General features: G+C 38.8%; 3 protein-coding genes and 1 non-coding gene across 8 annotated transcripts; all 4 read left to right on the top strand.

Moving 5' to 3' along the window:
* The first annotated feature begins 214 nt into the window (after positions 1–214).
* On the top strand, positions 215–6,177 carry il12rb2l (interleukin 12 receptor, beta 2a, like). 3 transcript variants are annotated; one of them, XM_077618962.1, is made up of 16 exons: positions 215–319; positions 1,164–1,264; positions 1,351–1,440; positions 2,033–2,177; positions 2,515–2,666; positions 2,752–2,894; positions 2,985–3,129; positions 3,236–3,312; positions 3,433–3,667; positions 3,913–4,113; positions 4,251–4,355; positions 4,432–4,566; positions 4,704–4,883; positions 4,980–5,049; positions 5,133–5,226; positions 5,294–6,177. In XM_077618962.1, the coding sequence occupies exons 3-16, from the start codon at positions 1,377–1,379 to the stop codon at positions 5,843–5,845; spliced, it is 2,298 nt and encodes a 765-aa protein (XP_077475088.1). In that variant the 5' UTR covers positions 215–319; positions 1,164–1,264; positions 1,351–1,376; the 3' UTR covers positions 5,846–6,177. The 3 variants fall into 3 exon arrangements, with proteins under 3 accessions (XP_077475088.1, XP_077475089.1, XP_077475087.1); XM_077618963.1 differs by having other exon boundaries at positions 3,430–3,667; positions 5,139–5,226; XM_077618961.1 differs by having other exon boundaries at positions 3,430–3,667.
* Positions 6,178–6,730: 553 nt separating this feature from the next.
* On the top strand, positions 6,731–17,783 carry LOC144088442 (transportin-2-like). Of its 3 annotated transcripts, none has more exons than XM_077618858.1 (25): positions 6,731–6,879; positions 8,099–8,198; positions 8,340–8,415; positions 8,672–8,821; positions 9,013–9,119; positions 9,771–9,904; positions 9,973–10,054; positions 10,193–10,315; positions 10,502–10,620; positions 11,061–11,121; positions 11,247–11,418; positions 11,769–11,921; positions 12,000–12,225; positions 12,429–12,600; positions 12,679–12,765; positions 12,883–12,990; positions 13,067–13,225; positions 13,313–13,400; positions 13,847–13,945; positions 14,042–14,137; positions 14,229–14,304; positions 14,403–14,502; positions 14,755–14,829; positions 15,050–15,186; positions 15,408–17,783. In XM_077618858.1, exons 2-24 carry the CDS (start codon positions 8,100–8,102, stop codon positions 15,155–15,157), a joined length of 2,670 nt encoding a protein of 889 aa, XP_077474984.1. In that variant the 5' UTR covers positions 6,731–6,879; position 8,099; the 3' UTR covers positions 15,158–15,186; positions 15,408–17,783. The 3 variants fall into 3 exon arrangements, with proteins under 3 accessions (XP_077474984.1, XP_077474985.1, XP_077474983.1); XM_077618857.1 differs by lacking the exon at positions 6,731–6,879 and adding an exon at positions 6,921–7,093; XM_077618859.1 differs by lacking the exons at positions 6,731–6,879; positions 12,679–12,765; positions 12,883–12,990; ... (7 more) ...; positions 15,050–15,186; positions 15,408–17,783 and adding an exon at positions 6,913–7,093 and having other exon boundaries at positions 12,362–12,483.
* Positions 8,871–8,937, top strand: LOC144089184 (small nucleolar RNA SNORD41). Its single transcript, XR_013305036.1, has one exon. It is a non-coding gene; the product is annotated as a small nucleolar RNA SNORD41 (small nucleolar RNA).
* A 451-nt stretch (positions 17,784–18,234) lies between the features above and the next one.
* fbxw9 (F-box and WD repeat domain containing 9) lies at positions 18,235–21,775 on the top strand. Its single transcript, XM_077618637.1, has 7 exons — positions 18,235–18,794; positions 19,021–19,153; positions 19,367–20,321; positions 20,436–20,584; positions 20,656–20,859; positions 21,006–21,071; positions 21,674–21,775. The coding sequence occupies exons 1-7, from the start codon at positions 18,622–18,624 to the stop codon at positions 21,773–21,775; spliced, it is 1,782 nt and encodes a 593-aa protein (XP_077474763.1). The 5' UTR covers positions 18,235–18,621.
* The last annotated feature ends 48 nt before the right edge of the window (positions 21,776–21,823 follow it).

Raw genomic sequence — 21,823 nt, 5'->3', positions numbered from 1 at the left:
TATGTTTATCAAGAAAAGCTAGCTAGCACTGTTACTTTATTTTCTAAAAATATATCAAGTTTGCATATACAAAAATATACAGTACGTAATATAATTAGAAATACTAAATATGTACATAAATGGCTAGTATAATATACTATATTATATAGTATATAGTAGTGGTATATAAACATGGGTTGGACATGTAGGTTACTACTTCCGCCTCGACTATCTAATCACGTGATTAGTGAGTGGGCGTACAAAGGGGTTTATACTGTTTCCTGTCAAAAAGGACGCAACATCACTGGGAACCATAACACCATTTGTCGGTGAAAATGAGGTAACGAACTATTTTTTTCATATTTAAAATTGATTGGTATGTTATTGCTTGACTGAGATTTCCAAAATAATAATGTTAGCACGAATCCAGACAGTCACGAGACGTCTCGACTAAGTTTTTTTTTGCTTGTTTTCTTTCACTACGACGATATGACTGATATGTAAGGGAATGTAAATGGAGATAGCCCGGTTAAAATGTTATAATCACGACGCGTATTTTGTATAAATCATAAAAATACATCATAAAATATAATGTAAGCGATTCAGCGAGACGTAGTTGTTTTGTGAAGGTGGCGCTCCCGTAAAATCAGCTTCATCTGATATTTCGCCAAAATGGTTCACAAATATGATGTATGATTGAAGAACTACTATAAAAATTAGACTGGTAAAAGGAAATTAAACAGTGTTCTCCCATGTAGCCCAACTAGTATTTAAATACTCGTTGCTATGTCACATTCTTAACAGAATAAGTCCCAAGGCTACAGTATATGTGAATCAGTTAATATTTAGGGTGCATACGAGTCTATTTGTAGTATTATTTAAAAAAAAATCACATTAATATCAATACATTTATTCTGTGGATCTAGCTGTGTATGCAAAATTAAACAAATGCATTAATTTCCAGTCATTTTTATTGTTGTAATTTCCACATATTTACCTCCTTTGTTAAAAGTTCAAAATAAATAGTAAAGAGACTTAATGGACTCCTGTAGTATCATGAAGTAAACTAGAGGCCCATCTTAGCGCAGAAATGATTTCCTTTTATGTATTTGCAATCTTCCATGCGTCGAAAGTTCATCATATATAAAGATAACTAATATACTTTACCTCTGCACATTTTCAAGGTTTGAGAATCCATGCCAGACCTTTCCCAGCCCAGAGAAGTGAAACTTCTGGACATCTAGTCAGCACAATTCATCAATTTGGTATAATCAACACAATCTCAGTAAGCAAAATCACTGGATCCTTTCAGAAGTTCTCAATATAGATTGTATTAGTCACAATGTAGTATTCATATCTTCATATTCACAGGTACAAAACTACTGGGTCCCAATGCAATGGATTCAGGATGGCTTCTCTTGATCCTAATTGCCAACATGTCAATTTCTGTTGCACTTGAAGGTATGTTTTCAAGTCATTTATTATCAATCTCTGGTACCTTTTTAAATGATTGCAGTAATATGTATATTTGGCAATATATACCACTTAAATGAATTCACATTAATATTTGTCTTCTAAATTTGGAGCAGTAAACTCAAAAATAAAATGTTACTGCGTCATGAAATGTAAGTGGGGCTTCATGTGTATTAATGTTTCCTATTTACTACACCATAGTATATTAAGAATTGAAAGCCGATTTCATTTCTTACAACACATGCCTAAAAATGTGTGATTTTCACACGAAGCCGTGCCACAGTTCTGGTTTCACATTACATCTTATATTGTCACAAGCATTCTTTGACAAAGTAGGCTGTCTCCTCACTTCCTGTTTCCGTCGGCTGAGCCATTTTTTCACCTTTTTTATTGAATGACACTTGTATCATGGACTACGTGATAATATTCTTAATAAATAAAACTAAACTAATCAAAACTCAAAGCTAAAATGAGTGGTGCTATCTACCAATAGGTGACACCTTGGGGGTCAAATGTTGTTCTCTGTCCAAGAAAAGAGCACACATTTTGAAAATGCATTTTTTTATTCTTTTCCTTTTAGGTTCTACACTCCCCCCTTCAAAACCGGACTGCTACATTCCAACCGGTGAAAGCAACGGGCTTGATATTCACTGCACTTGGAATCACAGAATTGATCCACGTGTCACCACAATCTATAGTCTTCACTGGAAAACAGCATACAACGTGTAAGAGCAATATAATACTGCTCAGTAAATGACAGATATGGGAAGAAAAGCCAGAAATGTCCTCTAGTTAGAGTAAAAATACGTACATTGTTTCTTTTCAATTGGCACATGAATGTTAGATAAACGTCAATACAAAATTGGATTGCACAACTTCAGATATTGCTGTTTTATCGTTGCCTGCCTTTGGATGGTCAATCTCAGTCAAATGTTAGATTGGGTAATGTAAAACAAATGTCACTCAAGAACAAATACCAGTAGAAGTGGGGTAAAAACACTGTTTTTTTTAAATGAATATTATCAAGTGGACTTACCATATCTCCCCTTTCTTTCTCTCCAGAGTTGACCATGTGAATACAGGGACCAATTTAAGGGGATTTATTGGGCGTGAACACTTTTCCATGAACAGCAATCTTTCTGTTTGGGTGGAAGCTGAGAGCAAACATGGATCTGCCAAATCTCCAGTGGTTGTCTTAAACACAGGCAACCTTGGTGAGTAAATGGGGTATTGTTCACATTTACATTTACTATCTTTTATTTTTTTAAACGAGCTACTTCTGTGATCCCTGCCTTTTAGTGAAGCCGTCTCCTCCTAGATTTACATCGAGTCAACAAGATCCTTTGGAAATATCCTGGAATTCTATCTGCAGTGAGCCCCATCTATCTTTGGGTTCTTGTGATGTGAGATTTCGGAATGAAGTAGACCAATTATGGAATGAGGTATTAAAAAAACCTGATTCATTCCATCTACCATTTAATGACGTGACAGCAACATTGGCAGGACCATGATATGTTTTACCTTTTTTTAAGGAGACAATTGGAGCCCAAGTCCACTATGAACTCAATGATCCTATCCGGGCTGGTTTAGTCTATGAATTTCAGGTCCGCTGTTCCTGTGCAACAGGCGTAAAAAGCAACTGGAGTGGAACCCACGAAATAAGGACCTCTGAGACAGGCAAGCCTTCTCCTTAGAGGCATCTGAGAATTAAGTTCATTACTTAGAATTGACATCAATTAAAAAAAATAATAGTATAGACATTTTTGCCACGTTTTTTTTTCAGCTCCTACTGGACAGATGGATATATGGAAGGATTGTGGCGTGCCTGCCACTAATAGTGATTGTTTTGTGATATGGAAGGTATACAAGATACACGTTTTAATTCACTGATTATAGTAGTAAGCAAACTTGATGTTTGCTTATGATTGTCCTGGTAATCTCATATTAATGGATGTTTCTTTCTATGTTCCCCTCCAGAAGATTTCACTTTCTCAGGCTAACGGCCGAATTCTGGGATATGAAATTAAGCAGTCCTCCAAACATAGTAGAACTGAATTACTGAATGTTTCCATAGCTGAACCAAGAAACTTGTTGGTCTGTGATGAGGACCAGTGCTACTTGAATTCTTCTTTACAAAGCTTGTCATCAGCAAGTGTGTCTGCTTACAATGCCCATGGAGCTACAGTGCACTCCTACCTCGCAATTCCAGCTCCAGGTATCAATTTTGTGGATTTTATTGATTTTACTTAAGGTATGTAAAGTGGAAATGAAACTTTGAAGTACTCTTTCAACCATCTCAAATGTGATTTCTTTCAAAAGCAATCAAAACACTTACAAAATGTATTTGCTATTCATTTTTGCCCTGACCACATCAAATAGTCTATTGCTTTGTGTTTTTCATGCTTTCCTCATTCGTCCACTCAAACTATTGTAGCTAACATGTTGCTCTAATGTTTACAGGTAAAGTGAGAAGTGAAGTTTCTATTAATGTCAGCATGAATACAGAAAACCTCACAGTCTCGTGGGCTTCTCCCCTGCGGTTACCTGATGTCAAATCAATTGAGGAATACGTGGTCCAATACAAACAAGCAGGATGCCATTTGGGGGAAGGATTTGACTGGATCAGAGTGAATAAAAGCTGCACTTCAGTTACATTTATAGGTCTGCTTTATTTGGATAGTTCAACAATCAATTGCCACTTAGTATAAATTGTCTAGAAAAAGAAAGTTGTCACCGAGGTTATGCGATTAAAGAGAAAAAAAACGTAAACGTTCCACTTTGGTTGTTTCTCCTTACAGGTCATTTTGAAAAATATAGACCTTACCAAGTGTCTTTATTCACTGTAATGGACAATCAACAAAGCCATCATATATCATCTGTTTTTGGATATTCTAGTCATGGAAGTAGGTATTCATACATTTTTATTATTATAACAAGAAATATTTGTGATTGTGTTTGTCAATTTGCTTTTTTCTCCAGTTCCTGCCAAAGTGCCTTCATTTAAAGTCATTTCCATTGCTGCGACGCATGCAACCCTATCATGGGAGCCTATACCGCTGACCAAGCAGAACGGGCTCATCCTCTTCTACGAAATAGGAGTACTTGGAAAAAATGGTAGTTAAAAAAAGCACCTTAAAACCAAAGTTTCTCCCGCTAGAAAGACATCTATACTACATGGATTAAATTGCCGCTGAATAATTAAAAATCTTGGTGTTTGCTATATTTTTAATTGTGATATGTCTCCCCTAAAGCAGTGTACAATGTGAGCGGTTCCCTTCAGGATGGAATCAAGACGTTTGAGCTGCAAAATCTCAGTGTAAATCAGGAGTATGAAGTTGGGATCAAGGCGGTGACTGCAGCTGGACCGGGAGCCAAAGTCACCACCAGTTTCATCACAAAGGCACCTGAGCATCTTGAGTTAAAATCCAAAGGTATTTTTTTTCATGATTTACTGTTTTCTTAAAAAATATATCAAATAAGATGAACCCTTTTTTCTAATACCATACATTTCACTATCTGTCTATCAGCACACTTATTTTCATTCCTGCTCCTACTATGCCTCCCTGCCGTTTTATGCTGTTTTTTGGTTTTATTCAGGTGAGATGCAAAAATTTGTCTTAATATAGACTAGCATTAAAATGGTTGTCTTTTTCCAATGTTACTAACAACAATTTTGTCAGTTTTAGTAAAAGAACAAACACGGCATGTCTGTGTTTCAATCAGAAGGTCCCAGATCCTTACAATAGCACCATCTTCAAAATGATTAAGAATCAGGTGAGTTTAATTTTCGTCAGCTAAATGCTATATAAGGTAGTAGTATTAACTTTTTGGAAAATAATAGGTGAATGATCCTGTGCCTTGGAGCTGCATCACCATCAATGAACCCCTTCCTACCATGTCCGTATTAGAACTAGTGGAAATCCGGTGCCCCCGATGCGAACAGGTCTATCGCTCTAAGGACCAAACAAGACCAGCAGAGTCCTCAAACAGATGCATTTGTAGGACACATAGAAATAGCAGGGACGAGTACAGAGAAATGGTGGAATCTGACGAGGAAATGAGTGAGAGTGGTGCAGCAGGCAGGGACAATTGTGGGAGTTCATCAGAAGATGAACCAGACGTGTCAGGATATGAAGAGCACTTTATGCCAACTGCTGGGGAGGAAAATATTTTGAGTGGTGCAGCAGGCAGGGACAATTGTGGGAGTTCATCAGAAGATGAACAAGACGTATCAGGATACGAAGAGCACTTCATGCCAACTGCTGCGGAGGTAAGGAGTGTGAGTGGTGCTGCAGGTAAGGAAAATTCTTGGAGTTCATCGGAAGATGAACAAGACGTATCAGGATATGAACAGCACTTTATGCCAACTGCTGCAGACATAGTAAATGCTTGATATAGTATATTAACAAAGCAATATACATTGTACCGTTATTTGGGTATTACACTGTGACTTTTTGAACTAAGAATTTTATTTTGGATAAAGATTTATATCTCAAGATTCATAGATATTGTATAAAGCATAACTGTCAAGAGTCGGGAAGTATTTGTAGTTCAAAACATGTTGTACACATATATTACATAGAAATATGTATTGTTGTATTTTAATGACCTGCTGTTTCTAAGGTTTCATATGCATATACAAATACATATTTTTATACTTTTTCAAAGGGCACACATTTGCAAGTTTTTATCTTTTATTAATTAAAAACTGGAATGAATAAGGGCCTTTTCTGTGTGCATGTTATCTGTCTCATTCATTTGGTTGAGCTGAAAAATTAAATTGAACAGACTTTGAAAACTGGAAAAAAAATCTATGTATGTGTGTGCGTGTATGTATATATATATATATATATATATATATATTTATATTTATATTTATATTTATATATATATTTATATATATATATATATATATATATATATATATATATATATATATATATATATATATATATATATATACTGAAATAACTACATTTATTATCGGAGTAAAAATTATAATTTTTAATTTGTATTTTATAAAATGAGAGCCCCTCATATTAATATTAAAAAGGGATAGATGTTAAAGCACGAAGAAGGAAACATCGTCGTTTTTGATGAAGACAAAGCTTGTCATTGTGCCTCAGTTTTGGTCATTACGTTGGAGCGCGTTGATCAAAGCATTTTCAACGAGGTACTCGATGTAAAAACCAAAGCCCTCAGTCTCACTTTACTGTAATGTTCAATAATATCGTCCGTTCTTGCAGTATTTATTTATTTATTTATTGCAATCCGGTGATCTCGCGATACGATCACAATGCGTAGAACGGAAGTCGCCAAGAGTCGATCTCAGTCAACGTGCCCAATGTCCATTTGAACAAGAACAAGCGCAACGAGGGACGGTGGAAGATCAGCCCAGCGTTAATATTCCATCTAAAACTCAATATTGTATGTACATGAGCGTGGGGTTTGTACTTTTTCATTTTAAAGTGTCACGATTACCGTGCCATTTCAGTGTAAAAGGCGGCCCATCATTTTAGATGAAGTTTTCCTTGTTCACCGCTGGCTCGTGGACAAGTCTTAGCATTAGCACCACCTTGCGCAACGTGTTCAACAAGTTTGCAGCTATATTTAGTAAAGATCAGCACTTCGAATGCTATCGGTAACCCGTCGTGTTTTTATTTCAGTTTTTCATTACAGGTTCGGCGTTCCGTGTTCGAGTTAGTGCTGTAGTTTTCCAATATTCGAGGCCGTCTCGTGTGAACACGATGTCTTGAAACTTTACTTTAGACCAGGCCTCAGATAGAAGGACAATTTCGTTTACGCAATCCACTTTATATATAATGATCTAACGTGAGATCGAGTAAACAATCGACGTTATCGTGTGTTTAGATTGTTTTTGTGTGTCCTATTCTTGCGATTAAACCTTTTTTTTTTGATCTGACAGAATTGGGCACGGTGCTTCGGCTAAATTGCTAAAGTTAGCTGACATTTAGCCTCACGGTTTTTCAGTCGAACCATTACGACGTGGGACCACCGATTTTGCCGTTCAGATCGACATCCATGAATCGATGACGATCTTTTTTAGTTTAGGTTCGTGTAGACTTATCTCGATTGCATTTTTAGAATCGAGGGTGGTGTGGGGGTTGGGGAAGGATTACCTCGGAAGGATTAAGCCTGCTCTTAGATTTTAACCGCTCGTGTTAAATGTGCTCGTTTTGGCCGTCTAGCATGTTCTCCTAATGGGATTTGCAAAGGTGCGTTAAAGTTCATTATAGCCGAAAATGTTTTTTTCCCCGATCACAATTGACCCAAATATATTACCATAGATCTCTGCAGCAAGGGCATTATTTAAGCAAAATTAGCAAAGGGGCTAATGTTACATCTAATTAAGGAGTGGAAAATACAGATCTACTGCGCCGAGTAGAATTAAAATGTCAGGAAAAATTCCGGCTCTAGTACAGAGTAAGGTACTTGTATTTATTCCTCACCATAATTTCTAACCAATTTTGTGTTTGTTATTTTATGGGAGATGATGCATTAAATACAGCTGACTCAAACCTGATGGTCTTATTTACTCATACTGTCTGATCCCATAAGTATTTTTCCCCCTCTACCATATATTTATTACTTGTACTGTATGACACAAAATGAATCATTTCTGCAGGATGGAGTGGCAGCCAGATGAGCAAGGACTCCAGCAAGTCCTCCAACTGCTTAAAGACTCGCAGTCACCTGACACAACTACGCAAAGAGCCGTCCAACAAGTATCCTGACTTCGCATTGATAGTTTTCTTTGTAGGTTCAAAAATTCCCTTTCAGGTCGTTTTTAGCATAAAATGGTGGGGGAAATTGTTTTTTTTTTCGAATGTTACTTTGGATGAATTAATCCTTAACCACTAATTTAGAAACTTGAACAATTGAACCAGTTCCCTGACTTCAACAACTATCTCATATTTGTCCTCACAAGACTTAAAACAGAAGGTAAGCTTTTATACAATATATATATATATATTACCCACTGTTTTGATATGGCCCATTGACTTATTCCACTAAGCAGGACAAAAAGATTGTCATCCATCTGAACATAGTGTTTTATTCAAAAGTACATGTTACAGCAGGCCAATATATCGTTAATAATACAAACTGGACCCACTAGATTCAAAATCCAATTCGCAATTATTTTGATACCTTCATTTGGCCCCCAAAATATGGTAAATATTTATTTTGTTCTTTCTAGACGAGCCAACTCGCTCTCTCAGTGGTCTGATACTAAAGAACAATGTTAAGGCCCATTACCAGAACTTCCCGCCAACTGTTGCGGACTTCATTAAGCAAGAATGTGTCAACAACATTGGCGACCCTTCTCCGCTCATCCGTGCCACCATTGGTAAGTTTCTAGCCTGAAGTAGTTGCAGTATTTTGCAGCCTGTGTCCCTTTGGAGGTGATGCATATTATCATCTGATTGTCTGTGAAGGTTTATGTATTCATACTGGCTGATCCAAAGCTGCAGCCGGCCAACAGTAAACAGCCCTTATCATTGGATGCTTAGCCTGAGTTTTGTTGCCATCTTCTTTCAGGTATTCTGATCACGACAATTTCCTCTAAGGGGGAGCTGCAGTCATGGCCCGAGCTCCTTCCTCAGCTCTGCAACCTGCTAAACTCGGAGGACTACAATACATGCGAGGTAAAGTATTTTTTTAGTAAATGTAATGTAAGGCCTTGCAAAAAATCTAAAATCAAGAATAGGGAATTCGGTAAATGTAATGATCTTCCTGTGTAAACATGTAACCATTGTTTTTTAAAATGTATAGGCAATATTTGAGAGTGCCCTTTTTACATTCATGAAATAATTGTGTTGCTACTAGAGCTTGAATTTACACCCTATATCCCAATTCACTATTTGTGTTGACTGTAGCAAATATTTTTTCAGGGGAAAAACAGCAAATACTAAATCAAGTTTGAACAAAATGTTGTATAATAAATTAAAAGCTTAATTAGATTAATGTTTACACAGTGTCCAAGGCACTTTGATAAGATAAACATTTACCAAGGTGAAAATGATAAAGTCCAATTTTAGCCCATTCAGATTGAAACTGATGGCTCTTTGGTGTTATGAACAGTCAGAAGGCACAGAAATTCAATTTTTGCGTAATGATTTGACCCAACGTACGGGAGGGCGTAACTCACGCAATGATGCACCTTTGTTTAATACTTATGATTTACATGTTTAAAGCCCTATGTAGAATAATTTCTCATGCAGCGTCCTTCTCTCCCCTTTTTCTCCTGTATGTTTGCGTTTGATTTGACAGTCTCTCTGTGTGTGTCCACGTCTCAGGGCTCGTTCGGAGCACTGCAGAAGATCTGTGAAGACTTGTCCGAGCTGCTGGATAGCGACGCTTTGAACAGACCACTCAATATCATGATACCGAAATTCCTTCAGTTCTTCAAGCACTGCAACCCCAAAATTAGGTTCATTAAAAAAATGAGGGACTCGACATGGATGCACTTTATTCTTACAAAATCTTTGGTCCCTGCAGGTCTCATGCGATAGCCTGTGTAAACCAGTTCATCATTAGTAGAGCACAGGCCCTAATGAACCACATTGACACATTCATTGAGGTTGGTGTTTAGATATTGGAGTCAAATGTAGCTATCTGTTTTTTTTTTTTATATTTAAATGAGACTTTTCCATCTGCTATTTGTTGTAGTCTCGTTTTCTGCACTTTTTTTCTCAAATGCAGTATCTCACCCCCGTAGAGTCTCTTTGCGCTGGCAGCAGACGAGGACTCAGAAGTCCGAAAGAATGTTTGCCGGGCTTTGGTCATGCTTCTGGAGGTCCGTATCGATCGTCTCATCCCTCACATGCACAGCATTATCCAGGTAAGGAAAGCTCTATAATGCTTGCTTGTTTTTAATCCTGGATGTGATGACAAACCCAGCTCATTGATTACTAGTGATACCTAAAGTTCCTAAACTTCTGATCCAGATTTGCTACAGCTCTGGGCCAGAACCTACTTTCATCTGTTGTACCTTTGTCACCAACACATTTCATCTTTCTGTCCGCAGTACATGCTGCAGCGGACGCAGGACCCAGATGAAAACGTAGCTCTGGAAGCCTGTGAGTTTTGGTTGACTCTAGCAGAGCAGCCAATCTGCAAGGAGATGCTGTCAGGACATCTGGCGCAGTGAGTAGCAACTCTGGTTACAAATTTGCAGCATTCATTATACAGTGGTACCTCGAGATACGACCTTATACCATTCTTCCGGCCGGGTTGGCTCTGTTTGCCCCGCCTCCAACCTGACTTTTAGTATTGATGGGCTGTTTGCTGTTGTATTCCCTTCAAAATATTCCAAAAATGATGCACACAAATGTCCTCACCATAGGATAACGCACGACCACTTGCCAACGGAAAGAAGTTCATTATATCTGGACATGATGAAAAACCCAGCTCATTGAGAAACATGATACAATTTGTTCCTATATTTTCTGATCCAGATATTTTGACCCTCACATAATGTGATACGAGGTACCACTGTAATTGGTATAAACTTGTATAAAAAATAAAATGATTATTATTATTTTTTTTAAACTCATTTTTCACCACCCCCATGTGTCCTAATATAGACTGACACCTATCCTGGTAAATGGAATGAAATACTCGGAGATAGACATCATACTGTTGAAGGTAAGTCATTTTGTTGTTCTTTTAATGAAATTGGCAGGGTCTGGCTAAAGATAAATCATTTAAGCAGCTAATATAATTTTATGGTGGTGCAGATTTGCAGTGTCACAACTGTCTGTTTTGAACAGGGAGATGTGGAGGAAGATGAGGCCGTGCCCGACAGCGATCAGGACATCAAGCCGCGTTTCCACAAGTCTCGCACGGTCACTTTGCAGCATGAAGGCATAGAAGGTGGCGACAGTGAAGACATTGAAGATGATGACGACGACGATGACGACACACTGTCTGACTGGAACCTCAGTGAGTAGAAATGCTGTTTTTAGTCTTTACATGGAGACATAATTTTGAAATGTAAACTTGTTAATTACATGAGATTGACACGAAACCGAAACAGCCAAGAGCAAAGTTGATTTTATCTGGACATGATGAAAAACCCAGCTCATTGAGAAAACATGAAACAATTTGTTCCTATATTTTCTGATCCAGATATTTTGACCGTCACATTCTAGTTGTTTCAGAACTTAAATGATGAAATGTTTTTTGCTCCCCTGCAGAATGCCTGTTTTCATGAATTGATAATTGAGCTACCTGGTTAGCTCTGCCATGTTCATTAAATTTTAAGAAAATGTACATTTGATTATGACAAACAGGAAAGTGTTCAGCAGCAGCATTGGACGTGCTTGCGAACGTGTTTCGAGATGAACTGCTGCCTCACCTGCTTCCACTCTTGAAAGAGCTTCTCTTCCATCCTGACTGGGTCATAAAGGAGTCTGGTATCCTGGTATTGGGTGCGATCGCCGAGGGTAAGAATGGCTGCTTTTTGCTAATTATAACAAAAGCCAAGCTAAATACACCATACAATGATTGTCCTTGTGCCACAGGCTGCATGCAAGGCATGGTTCCCTACCTACCAGAGCTCATCCCTCACCTCAACCAATCTCTCAGTGACAAGAAAGCTCTCGTACGCTCCATCGCCTGCTGGACGCTTAGTCGTTACGCACATTGGGTAGTCTCCCAGCCCCCAGACTCCTATCTGAAGCCCCTCATGACAGAGCTTCTTAAGTGCATCCTTGATGCAAACAAGAGGGTTCAAGAAGCTGCCTGCAGGTGAGCGTCTGTCTATACCTTCACTCATGTGGAAATGATGACCCACCCAGCTTTTTGAATAACAATGAAACATGTTGTTCCCATATTTTGTTCTGATCCACATCATTTTTTTATCAAATCATTTGTTGACTGGTAGTCATATATGTGCCATAGACTAGATTTAGTCATGTTGTTATTGTCCGCCATCTTTGTTTTCACCATAGCGCGTTTGCCACCTTAGAAGAGGAGGCATGCACAGAGCTAGTACCATATTTGAGCTTCATCTTGGACACGCTGGTCTTTGCTTTTGGGAAGTACCAGCATAAGAATCTTCTCATCCTCTATGATGCCATTGGAACGCTGGCAGATTCGGTGGGCCACCACCTTAATCAGCCAGTAAGTACTTGCTCTCGGCTTTTTAAGTCTACTCTATTAGACGTTATGCATCATCATTTTTGTATTTTAAATTCTCAGGAATATATCCAGAAGCTGATGCCTCCTCTTATTGCAAAGTGGAATGAGCTCAAAGATGAGGACAAGGACCTATTTCCTCTCTTGGAGGTAATCAGCAATATATTCAATTTAATGTTGCATTTTTTTTTTTATTACTAGAAATATTTGTTTCCATGTGGAATTTCAACAATCAAAAAAAGCTCTAATGTTATCCTCCCCTTCCAGTGCCTGTCTTCAGTTGCCACTGCACTGCAGAGTGGTTTTCTGCCTTACTGTGAACCGGTCTACCAGCGCTGTGTCACACTAGTCCAGAAAACTTTAGCTCAGGCTATGGTGAGAGAAGAAATGTGCTAATTGTTTTTACGACTTGTTCCATTTTTACTAACATAAGGAAATGTGGCCTTTGCAGATGTACAGCCAGCACCCAGATCAATATGAGGCTCCTGACAAGGACTTCATGATAGTAGCTCTGGATTTGCTCAGTGGTTTGGCTGAAGGTTTGGGAAATCACGTCGAGCAGCTCGTGGCCCGGTCCAATATAATGACGCTGCTTTTTCAGTGCATGCAGGTAGGTCTGAATACTTTATGTATCATGGCTAGCCTGCCGTATTGCAGTTTTGTAGACGAGTTCTAATTTTGCATGTTTGTAATGCAGGATACGATGCCTGAAGTGAGGCAAAGCTCTTTCGCCCTGTTGGGAGATTTAACGAAGGTCTGCTTCATGCATGTTAAGCCCTGCATTGGTGAGTGTATTTTTCCCCCCTCTGGTAGAACTAATGATTCCCCCATAATACGGTATAGTGGATTTTGAAATGTAAACTTGTTAATTACATGAGATTGACACGAAACCGAGCAAAGTTCATTATATCTGGACATGATGAAAAACCCAGCTCATTGAGAAAACATGAAACAATTTGTTCCTATATTTTCTGATCCAGATATTTTGACCCTGACATTCTAGTTGTTTCAGAACTTAAATGATGAAATGTTTTTGCTCCCCTGTAGAGAATGCCTGTTTTTATGAATTGATAATTAGCTACCTGGTTACCTGGCCGTATAATTAAATGTAATTAAATGTTTGATAGCTAGCAAGGCTAAACATGTTTTGGGATAGCATGGTCACGGACCAAAAACATTTCAAAAGACACACTGTTTATTGTGACCAATTTGTTTTGTGTCCTTTCTCCAGCTGAGTTCATGCCCATCCTCGGCCTCAATCTGAACCCAGAGTTTATTTCGGTGTGTAACAATGCCACCTGGGCCATTGGGGAAATTGCCATGCAAATGGGTAAGTAGAGTAAGAGTTGTCCTATTTGCTGACTCTTTATTTACTGCATTTTTTTTGGACTACAAGCCTTATCTGACTATCCACTTGTTTCTGTAGGTGCAGAGATGCAGCTTTATGTTGGAGTGGTTTTGCCACATTTGGTGGAGATCATCAACAGACCCAATACACCAAAAACCCTGCTGGAAAATACAGGTGCGCTTGCTCATACAGCACTGCGTCGATACATAGATACATGTTTATAAGTATTTTAAAGAAATTGTAAATGTTTTTCAATCATATACAGCCATAACAATAGGCAGACTGGGTTATGTCTGCCCTCAGGGAGTGGCGCCGCAGCTTCCAAATTTCATCAGGCCATGGTGAGTTACTTTCAATCATGTCGTTGTCCGATGGTATATTTTTAGCATCACTCAGTTTTTAGGGCTTTATTTGAAAAATGTGAATTTCACATTGGTAGGTGCACGTCACTGAGGAATATCAGGGATAATGAAGAGAAAGATTCAGCCTTCCGCGGAATCTGCGTGATGATTGGTGTTAATCCAGCTGGTGTTGTGCAGGTGAGCTAATTTGTCCACTTCTGTTTGATTCATTTTTATTAGTGATATTTCAACAATTTATCTTTGTTTATAAAAACTGAATTATTACTAGTAATAGTCCTACCATACAGATATGTGGACAACTCATTTAGTTTTTTTAACCAATAATATTGATTTGCCCTATACAGCATGAAAAGATCAAATTTGCAATTTTCTGCTTAAATATCAAATGTATGCATGTGTCCAATTTCTCTCTCTCTCTCTCTCTCGCAGGACTTCATTTTCTTTTGTGATGCCGTGGCATCCTGGGTCAACCCAAAGGATGACCTCAGAGACATGTTTTATAAGGTAGGTGAATCACTTTCAATGTTCATCATTTGGCACCGGCGCTGTACACACGATGATGATCACTTCTAAGACATTCGAAATCTGACACAATCTGAGGATGACTTGAATCTGACACGTGTTCTAAAGCTGGCTAAAAGATTATTGGTTTAACAAATCTGAACTCTTGAACTGGTCAAACTGCATTGAACTTACAGTGCCATTCTCTCTCCTTTTATCTTAGATCTTGCATGGTTTTAAGGACCAAGTCGGACAAGAGAACTGGCAGCAATTTTCAGAGCAGTTCCCTCCTTTGTTGAAGGAGCGTCTGTCAGCATGCTATGGCGTCTAACAAGTCCTCAATGGATGCTGACCTCTTCGGTATGTTTCTCAGGGTCAATCTTTGCCTCACAAATTGAAATCCTTGCCTTTCTGGAGATGATGACCAACCCAGCTTATTGACAAAGCAATGATACCATTAGTTCCTAAATCTCTGATCTAGAATGCCATGTTTTTGCTACAATTGCAACTGTAGCACTGTTTCAAATTCTAACGTGCACCTTTTTTCCCCTTTTCCTTTTCTTTCTTCTGGTTAACAACAGCGAAGGGTTACCGGGGGGACTCATTGCATTGCCCAGCGTAGCAGGGGAAATGATCTGGCGGGACGTGACGGGCCTTCACTTGCCAGAGGGTCCTCTCCTACCCCCTCTTTCCCTGTGCCCTGTGTCTCTGTGAGGGAGGGTGGGTGGTGGGTGAGGGAGGGTAAACTTAGGGATATTTGTATACCTCTTGGATTTCATGCCTCACAAAATCCAACATGCGCAAAAGTGACTTCACCAATAGCACCACAGGGATTATAGTTGGTTGATGTCTCAAGGGGGGTTGGTTTTGACCTCCCTCCCCTCAATTAGTTCATTTTTTTTCCCCAACGTAGTGTCGTTGGGGTGGGGGCGTCAGAAAGGTACATTGTAATAAAATGTCTAAACCAGCATAGGGTGCCAAAGTCCCAAATCTCCCAATGCACATTGTCATCGACGCGCATACATTAGTGTGTTAAAACAGGCTTGTGTGACTTCATGATTGAAAGTCAGCTCTCGGCTTTGCCAGAGGCTAAACAAAAGTTGATTTTATTATGTAAAAATGCAGGAAATGTGCATAAATATTTGCACCTTTTTACAGGAAACCAATGCATAAATTGATTGGTGTGCATATACTTGGGTCTTTGCCTCTAGTCATCTGTACATTTATGCTGAGTTATCCGATTGCCTCATAATTGATGCATGTTAAATGAATATCTTGATTTATAGAGTTATAATAGGAAGGTTATCATGTGTAGCAATCAGGCTGCGTTTTTTTTCTAGCCCCTTACATTCGTACTGCAGTGGGTGTCTCCATTGTTCAATGGAGGCTGCATAAATACCCAACTTTATATACAGATTAATATTCAAAGTAAAGGCGAGCTAACGTACTGTAGGCAAGTTAAGGATTCTTGTGTTGCTGCTTAATTTATCTAAGGACTTTTAACGTGGACATAAGAGAAGTCAAGAAAACTCGGTTCTTACAGATATAAATGCACTTTTTTTCTATTGTAAGAATATTAGAATTTACAAGAATACTGATCTGGAGGGCTTATTTTAGAAGGGATTCTAGGATTGTCTATGAATTCTTAAGTAATATTAAGCAGTGATAAAAGGATAGGTGAGACTCGAGACCTAAACAGTAATGATTCTGTTATTCCTAAGATTTAAGAGGGACTATTTCAGTATTTTGCATGTTTCTGTGGTGCTCTGTAGCTTGGACCCATGTGATAAGTTTCGCCCCCAGTTCATTTTTGGGAGGGGGGAAAAGTGACAGACATTACAACGATCATGAACCTTGCATGCTTTCCAATAAGTTGCTCCTTTTCCGTTTAGACATTTTACAAACTGTCCCTCTTTTGAGGGAGTCGCGCTTAAGAGCTTTGTTGATAGCAATATAAATCTTGTGCTGGACTAATGGGAGACAGTTCCAGCGTATGATTCGACTAGTAATTATCATCGGCTGACTTATTTCACCTGTAAACACTGTGTGCGCGTTATGCCTGGAAATACACTGATCCCAATAGTTATACACGACACTGGATAGCTGGAGAAAGCATTTTTTGTTTTGTTTTTTAAATTCCAGCTTTGTCTTCTAGCCATTGTCCATAGTGGATGATTGTATTGGAAGTGTGTATGGCTGTTAGCCTTTTGGGTCTGTTGCTATAAAGGTGTTTGTATGTAATTACTGCTTACATGTTGTTTTGCACCAGCCCTACCCTAAGGTTATGTGCCGGGGATAGGTTGGGGAAGGAAGAGTTTGAGTGACCACTGCCAATATCAATGTTTGCCAGCCAGTTAACATCAGACCTAGCGTCTTAATTGAATGACTGTACGGCAAAGGAAACTTCAACTCTATTACTTCTTGTCCCAGAGTATTAGCTATCTTTATGAATTTTGTTTATTAATTAAATATTTTTGAATATGAACTTATGTAACACAATTGCATTGGCTCATTCATACCTGCCAAAACACTCAGGATGATCACTATTGACATCACTTGTGTATTTGAGGCAGGAGGTGGTCCTTGCATATTGTGATACGTGAAGAATTTTTTTTTATTTTTATACTTGTGGTATTTTAATTTATTTTTATGTTTTTGTGCAAACTGTGCACAAATGTTTTTTTGGACTTCAAAAGTTTTTTTCTTTTTATTCTTTTCATTTAAAGAAATATTCATTTTATAGTGGACCATGTAATTACATCAAATTTGATGTTGTGGTTGACTGAAGGAGTAGGCTTGGCGCATACCTTAGGGAGGACAATTGATTCATAAATTTGTTTAAATATGATATTGAGGCTGGTGAGTTTCACCTCCCTTTTAACTGTGGTGCAGGTGGGCTGTTGATGTACTCCTTTTTAATTTTGTCAAAGGGGGGGAATAAAAATTTTCTATAACAATGTGGTTTTAAATTCTTGTGCACAACACTTTAAATTGTACATTTGTTTCCCTTGGAATAAATTGGGCCGTTCAGACAGCCAGATCATTGATTTGAATATTATAATGGCAGGATATATATAATTTGGATGCATATAATTTTTTGGGGGAAAGAGAACCATCAATTCAAATGCTAAGCCTGAATTTGCAAGTGAAACCTTATAACTAGTCTAACAGAATTTTGGACATAGTTTATAACCCTGTCCTCCTACCTACCCAAAATGGCCACTAGCTACACGCACCAACAAATAAGGAACAGTCTGATCATCTTAATTTAAATGAGTTGATCATTAGTGGAAGCGTGAGAGCCAATGAATGGCTAAATCTTTGACCTATATTTTTTAAACAAGTCGTTAACTTTAATATCAGAATTTGAACTCTCTGTGCACATTGATGACGTTATTAGCTACCGCCGGAAGTGGTCGTTTGAAATTGTAGTTCGCCCCTTACCCCCTCTTACATGATAAACCAGTTGGTACAGTACAGCATTTCTGCAACTAATCGTATCGTTTACACCATTTGGCAGATGTATTTTTAAAATCCCGTTTTAGCGACGATCTCAAACTAAACGCGTGATCTATTCTACCGTGGTGACAACGCTGAGAATTGTTGTCAAACGTAAACATTGGGGTGGTACAGTATCCAGCAGACGCTTATGTTATTGACAGAACTTATCAGATGTTGGTTACCGGACGCGGACGTTTTTTTTCTTGAGCGAAATGACGAATTGCCTTTTTCATTTTATGTTTCCGTCACACGATTTGTTAATCTGTGTAAGATAGTACTGCCAGACAAATAAGCATGCAATCGCCAAAAGAGGAGAGGAGTGTTGCCCGTGTACATTTGACTAAGGCTGCTTCGGATATGGATGACGCAGGTATAAACAAAGGATCTGCGGTGGTTAAAGATGGGGAACAAAGTGAGCCATCTCACGAATTTGTTGAAAGCGACACTTCAAGTCCAAAGCAACAAATGTAAGAGTAAAATCGACGATTTTATTCCCTAAACAATTTCCTTTGTGGAATTAATTAATTGCTTTAATTTTGTAGATCAAAACACTTAACACAAGTATTAATGTTATAGTGTTATCCTTACAAAGTACTTATAAAATAATTAATCTCTTCACTTGGATTTTCTACATTTTCCACTTTCATCTGCTACACATAAACAATTCTCTGTAATTTGTTTGTTTCATAAAAGGAATAACACTTCCAGTGATATTTCCCCATCTGCATCCCCCGAAGCCAGTGGATTGTTGTCATTGCCGTGGGAGATGATATCCCAAATTGTTTCACATCTTCCGGCACATTGTGTCATTTCTGTACTACCAAAGGTGAGTTGTAAAGGCTTTTTCTTCACTCATTCCTTCATTTCACAAAAATATCTATAATTGTCTAATTTTCCAGAGCCTTACATTTGATGTCTGCATGTTTGGGTCAAAATGATTGTAGTCAATGAATGGTCCAGTTGATAAACCCAACAATGCTTTGTGATCAAAAATACAAACAAAATGTTGTCATGGTTCCTGTCTGTCTTCTCATTTCAGGTCTGTTGTGCTTTGCGCAATATCGGGAAGGACAGCACAGCCTGGCAGCTGCGGTCACGCAGACTCATCGGATCTACAGCTAGCTTTCCAGTGGGGCCGAGGGAAGACTTCGACTGGCCTGTTGCTTGCTTGGAACTGGAGAAACTCATTTCAGGCTGGTCCAGCGTAGCGCAGGTTGTGATTAGAGAGCCTCAAGATGTTGTGGCGGACTATGAAAGAGTGGGCCGGCGTCCAAGGGCCTTGCAAGATGAATTACCAGCAGCAGAGGAACAACAAGATGACGGAGTGGGGGTTCCAGAACCAGAGAGAGTGGGAGTCATTGAGGAAGCATACGATGGCGAGGAAGGAGTGGTGTTCGGCGAGGAGCATCTAGACCAGTTGAGGGAAGTTCTGGATGAGGGATTAGAAGATCATCCAGAACCAGGGAACGGGGACTTTGGGGATCAACCCATTTTATTTGAGGGCCAAAATGATGCTCCTGATCATCAACAGCATGAGCCTGTTGGGCTTCAGGAGCATGAAGAGTACCAACCCTCCAGAAGTCCAAGTCCGCCCCCAGCACTCGAGTGTGTCACCCTGCTTTCGGGACACATCGGCGCGATCAACTCCATCCTCCTATTGGGGGGTGACGGAGCTGTTTGTGCCACAGGCTCCAGAGATTGGGATGTTAAACTTTGGAATTTACAGGCAGACTCTGGCAACATGCTGATGCATACGTTGACAGGCCAAGGTCACTTCAACACTCATCAAGGCTGGGTGTGGTGTTTGGCATCGCAGGGACCCCTTCTGGCTTCGGGGGGCTCTGACGAAACCGTGAGGTTGTGGGACCTTCAAGCTTGTGGGGCAGAGAGGGGTGTGATCAAGACTGAAGCTGTCGTCATCTGCATGTCTTATCTCCAAGATGTATTGCTGGCTGGCACATTTAATAAGAAGGTCCTAATGTATGACCCAAGAGGTGATGTACTTTTACTCCCACATGTTTGAAACGACTCTTGCACTGAATCTTATTAAATTTTGCTGCTGTACTTCTCTGTCTAATATTAACAATATTTTTTTTTTTTACCCATAGCTGCTGTTCCTTTGGTGAAAACCCTCAAACACCACAGCAATTCCATCCTGTGCATGGCAGCAGACGATAAGTACGTCATTTCTGCGAGTAGAGACAACACCGTGGTCGTCCATGATCGCAGGGCAGACAAGAGATTGATCAAAGTTCGGGTAAATGGAAACACCTGGAAGAAATTCAAATCATATGACAGACAAACTCAAAATTGTTTCTCATATTTCAGCTGCGTTCTTACCTGCGTTCCATGAGCTACAGTGGCAGCGAGATTTGGGGAGGTGACTTAAAGGGCAAGCTTCGTTGTTTTTCAATAAAGCAGGGGATCATAAAACGGCTGTCGTGGTTCGATGTTGGACACACGGCTATGATCACGGGGATTTACAAGTCACCTGGAAGCCTCTATACGTGCTCCTCTGACTTTTCTGTCAAGGTAAGACGTGTGGTGTTGTCAGTTTTTGCACATTTTTAGCTATTAACTTCAAACTTCAGGACTGTTTTTTTTTTAAACATTAAAGCACAATTTCTAGTGTTTCTTTAAATTATTTTTTTTTACAATTCATTCTCTCCCATCTTCAGGCACACATCCCTTGTGGGCCTCCAAAGACATTATGTACAATGCGTCACCAAGAAGGAGTCTTAGGGGTGAGTTAATTGCCTTACTGCGCTGAAAAAAGAGGTTTTTACTATATGTGCAAAAGTAATTAAATTCGTTTTATCTCATACCTTTAGTGCAAGGGTGTCAGACTCGGGTTGGTTCGCGGGCCGCTTTAACGTCAACTTGATTTCATGTGGGCCGGACCATTTTAGATATAATATTTAGATATTTTTTTAATAAATGGATTAAAATAACAGGATTAAAAGCCCTGAATATTCAGTTTTTTATAGATCTAAGACAATGTTTATTTTAGCTTTTTTTAAATATATATTTTTAGATTTTACAAAATGATTTTTGGACTAAAAACACAGAAAAAAATGATTTTAAAATTACAATTATTGATTTAAAAGGGGGAAAATCAGGAAATTTAATATACATCTATACTCTTCATTTTAATTTGATCCTAAAACAGAAAGTCGGCACTCACGATTTACTTTCCCGGGCCTTACAATACAATTCCTCCATTTGTTTTTTTAAACTGACCATTTTTTGAGAGTTGACTTCAGCTCTCCTGCAGTAATGTATCATAATATGTCTGCATTTTGTATGTTTGGATGGATAAAGATATTTTTCTTGTGTCTCCTTCTAGTTAAGTGTGGAGGCTGGAATCCTTGCTGTCGCTTTGGGGAATATGTGTGTGGAAATCTGGAGGCCCACAAAAAGCGAGACTGTTAAAGATCATGTAAAATGATATATGTTTTCAGCACTTATCTTTGAATTTATTTGATTTGTGAACAAA

Source organism: Stigmatopora argus, chromosome 14 (assembly GCF_051989625.1).
Source record: "Stigmatopora argus isolate UIUO_Sarg chromosome 14, RoL_Sarg_1.0, whole genome shotgun sequence".
In the NCBI taxonomy this organism is placed as follows: Eukaryota; Metazoa; Chordata; class Actinopteri; order Syngnathiformes; family Syngnathidae; genus Stigmatopora; species Stigmatopora argus.
Note: the sequence above shows the minus strand (reverse complement) of the source record. Positions and strands in the feature narration are given on the sequence as shown.

Bases quoted from the DNA above. Each gene is read 5' to 3' on its own strand.
- il12rb2l (XM_077618961.1), top strand. From the start codon at position 1,377: ATGGATTCAGGATGGCTTCTCTTGATCCTAATTGCCAACATGTCAATT. The intron at 2,178-2,514 runs GTAAGAGCAATA...CTTTCTCTCCAG, and splicing joins TGGAAAACAGCATACAACGT to AGTTGACCATGTGAATACAG. The intron at 3,313-3,429 runs GTATACAAGATA...GTTCCCCTCCAG, and splicing joins ATTGTTTTGTGATATGGAAG to AAGATTTCACTTTCTCAGGC.
- LOC144088442 (XM_077618857.1), top strand. From the start codon at position 6,972: ATGAAGTTTTCCTTGTTCACCGCTGGCTCGTGGACAAGTCTTAGCATT. The intron at 11,922-11,999 runs GTAAGAATGGCT...CTTGTGCCACAG, and splicing joins ATTGGGTGCGATCGCCGAGG to GCTGCATGCAAGGCATGGTT. The intron at 12,766-12,882 runs GTAATCAGCAAT...CTCCCCTTCCAG, and splicing joins ACCTATTTCCTCTCTTGGAG to TGCCTGTCTTCAGTTGCCAC.
- fbxw9 (XM_077618637.1), top strand. From the start codon at position 18,622: ATGCAATCGCCAAAAGAGGAGAGGAGTGTTGCCCGTGTACATTTGACT. The intron at 19,154-19,366 runs GTGAGTTGTAAA...TTCTCATTTCAG, and splicing joins TCATTTCTGTACTACCAAAG to GTCTGTTGTGCTTTGCGCAA. The intron at 20,322-20,435 runs GTGATGTACTTT...TTTTACCCATAG, and splicing joins CCTAATGTATGACCCAAGAG to CTGCTGTTCCTTTGGTGAAA.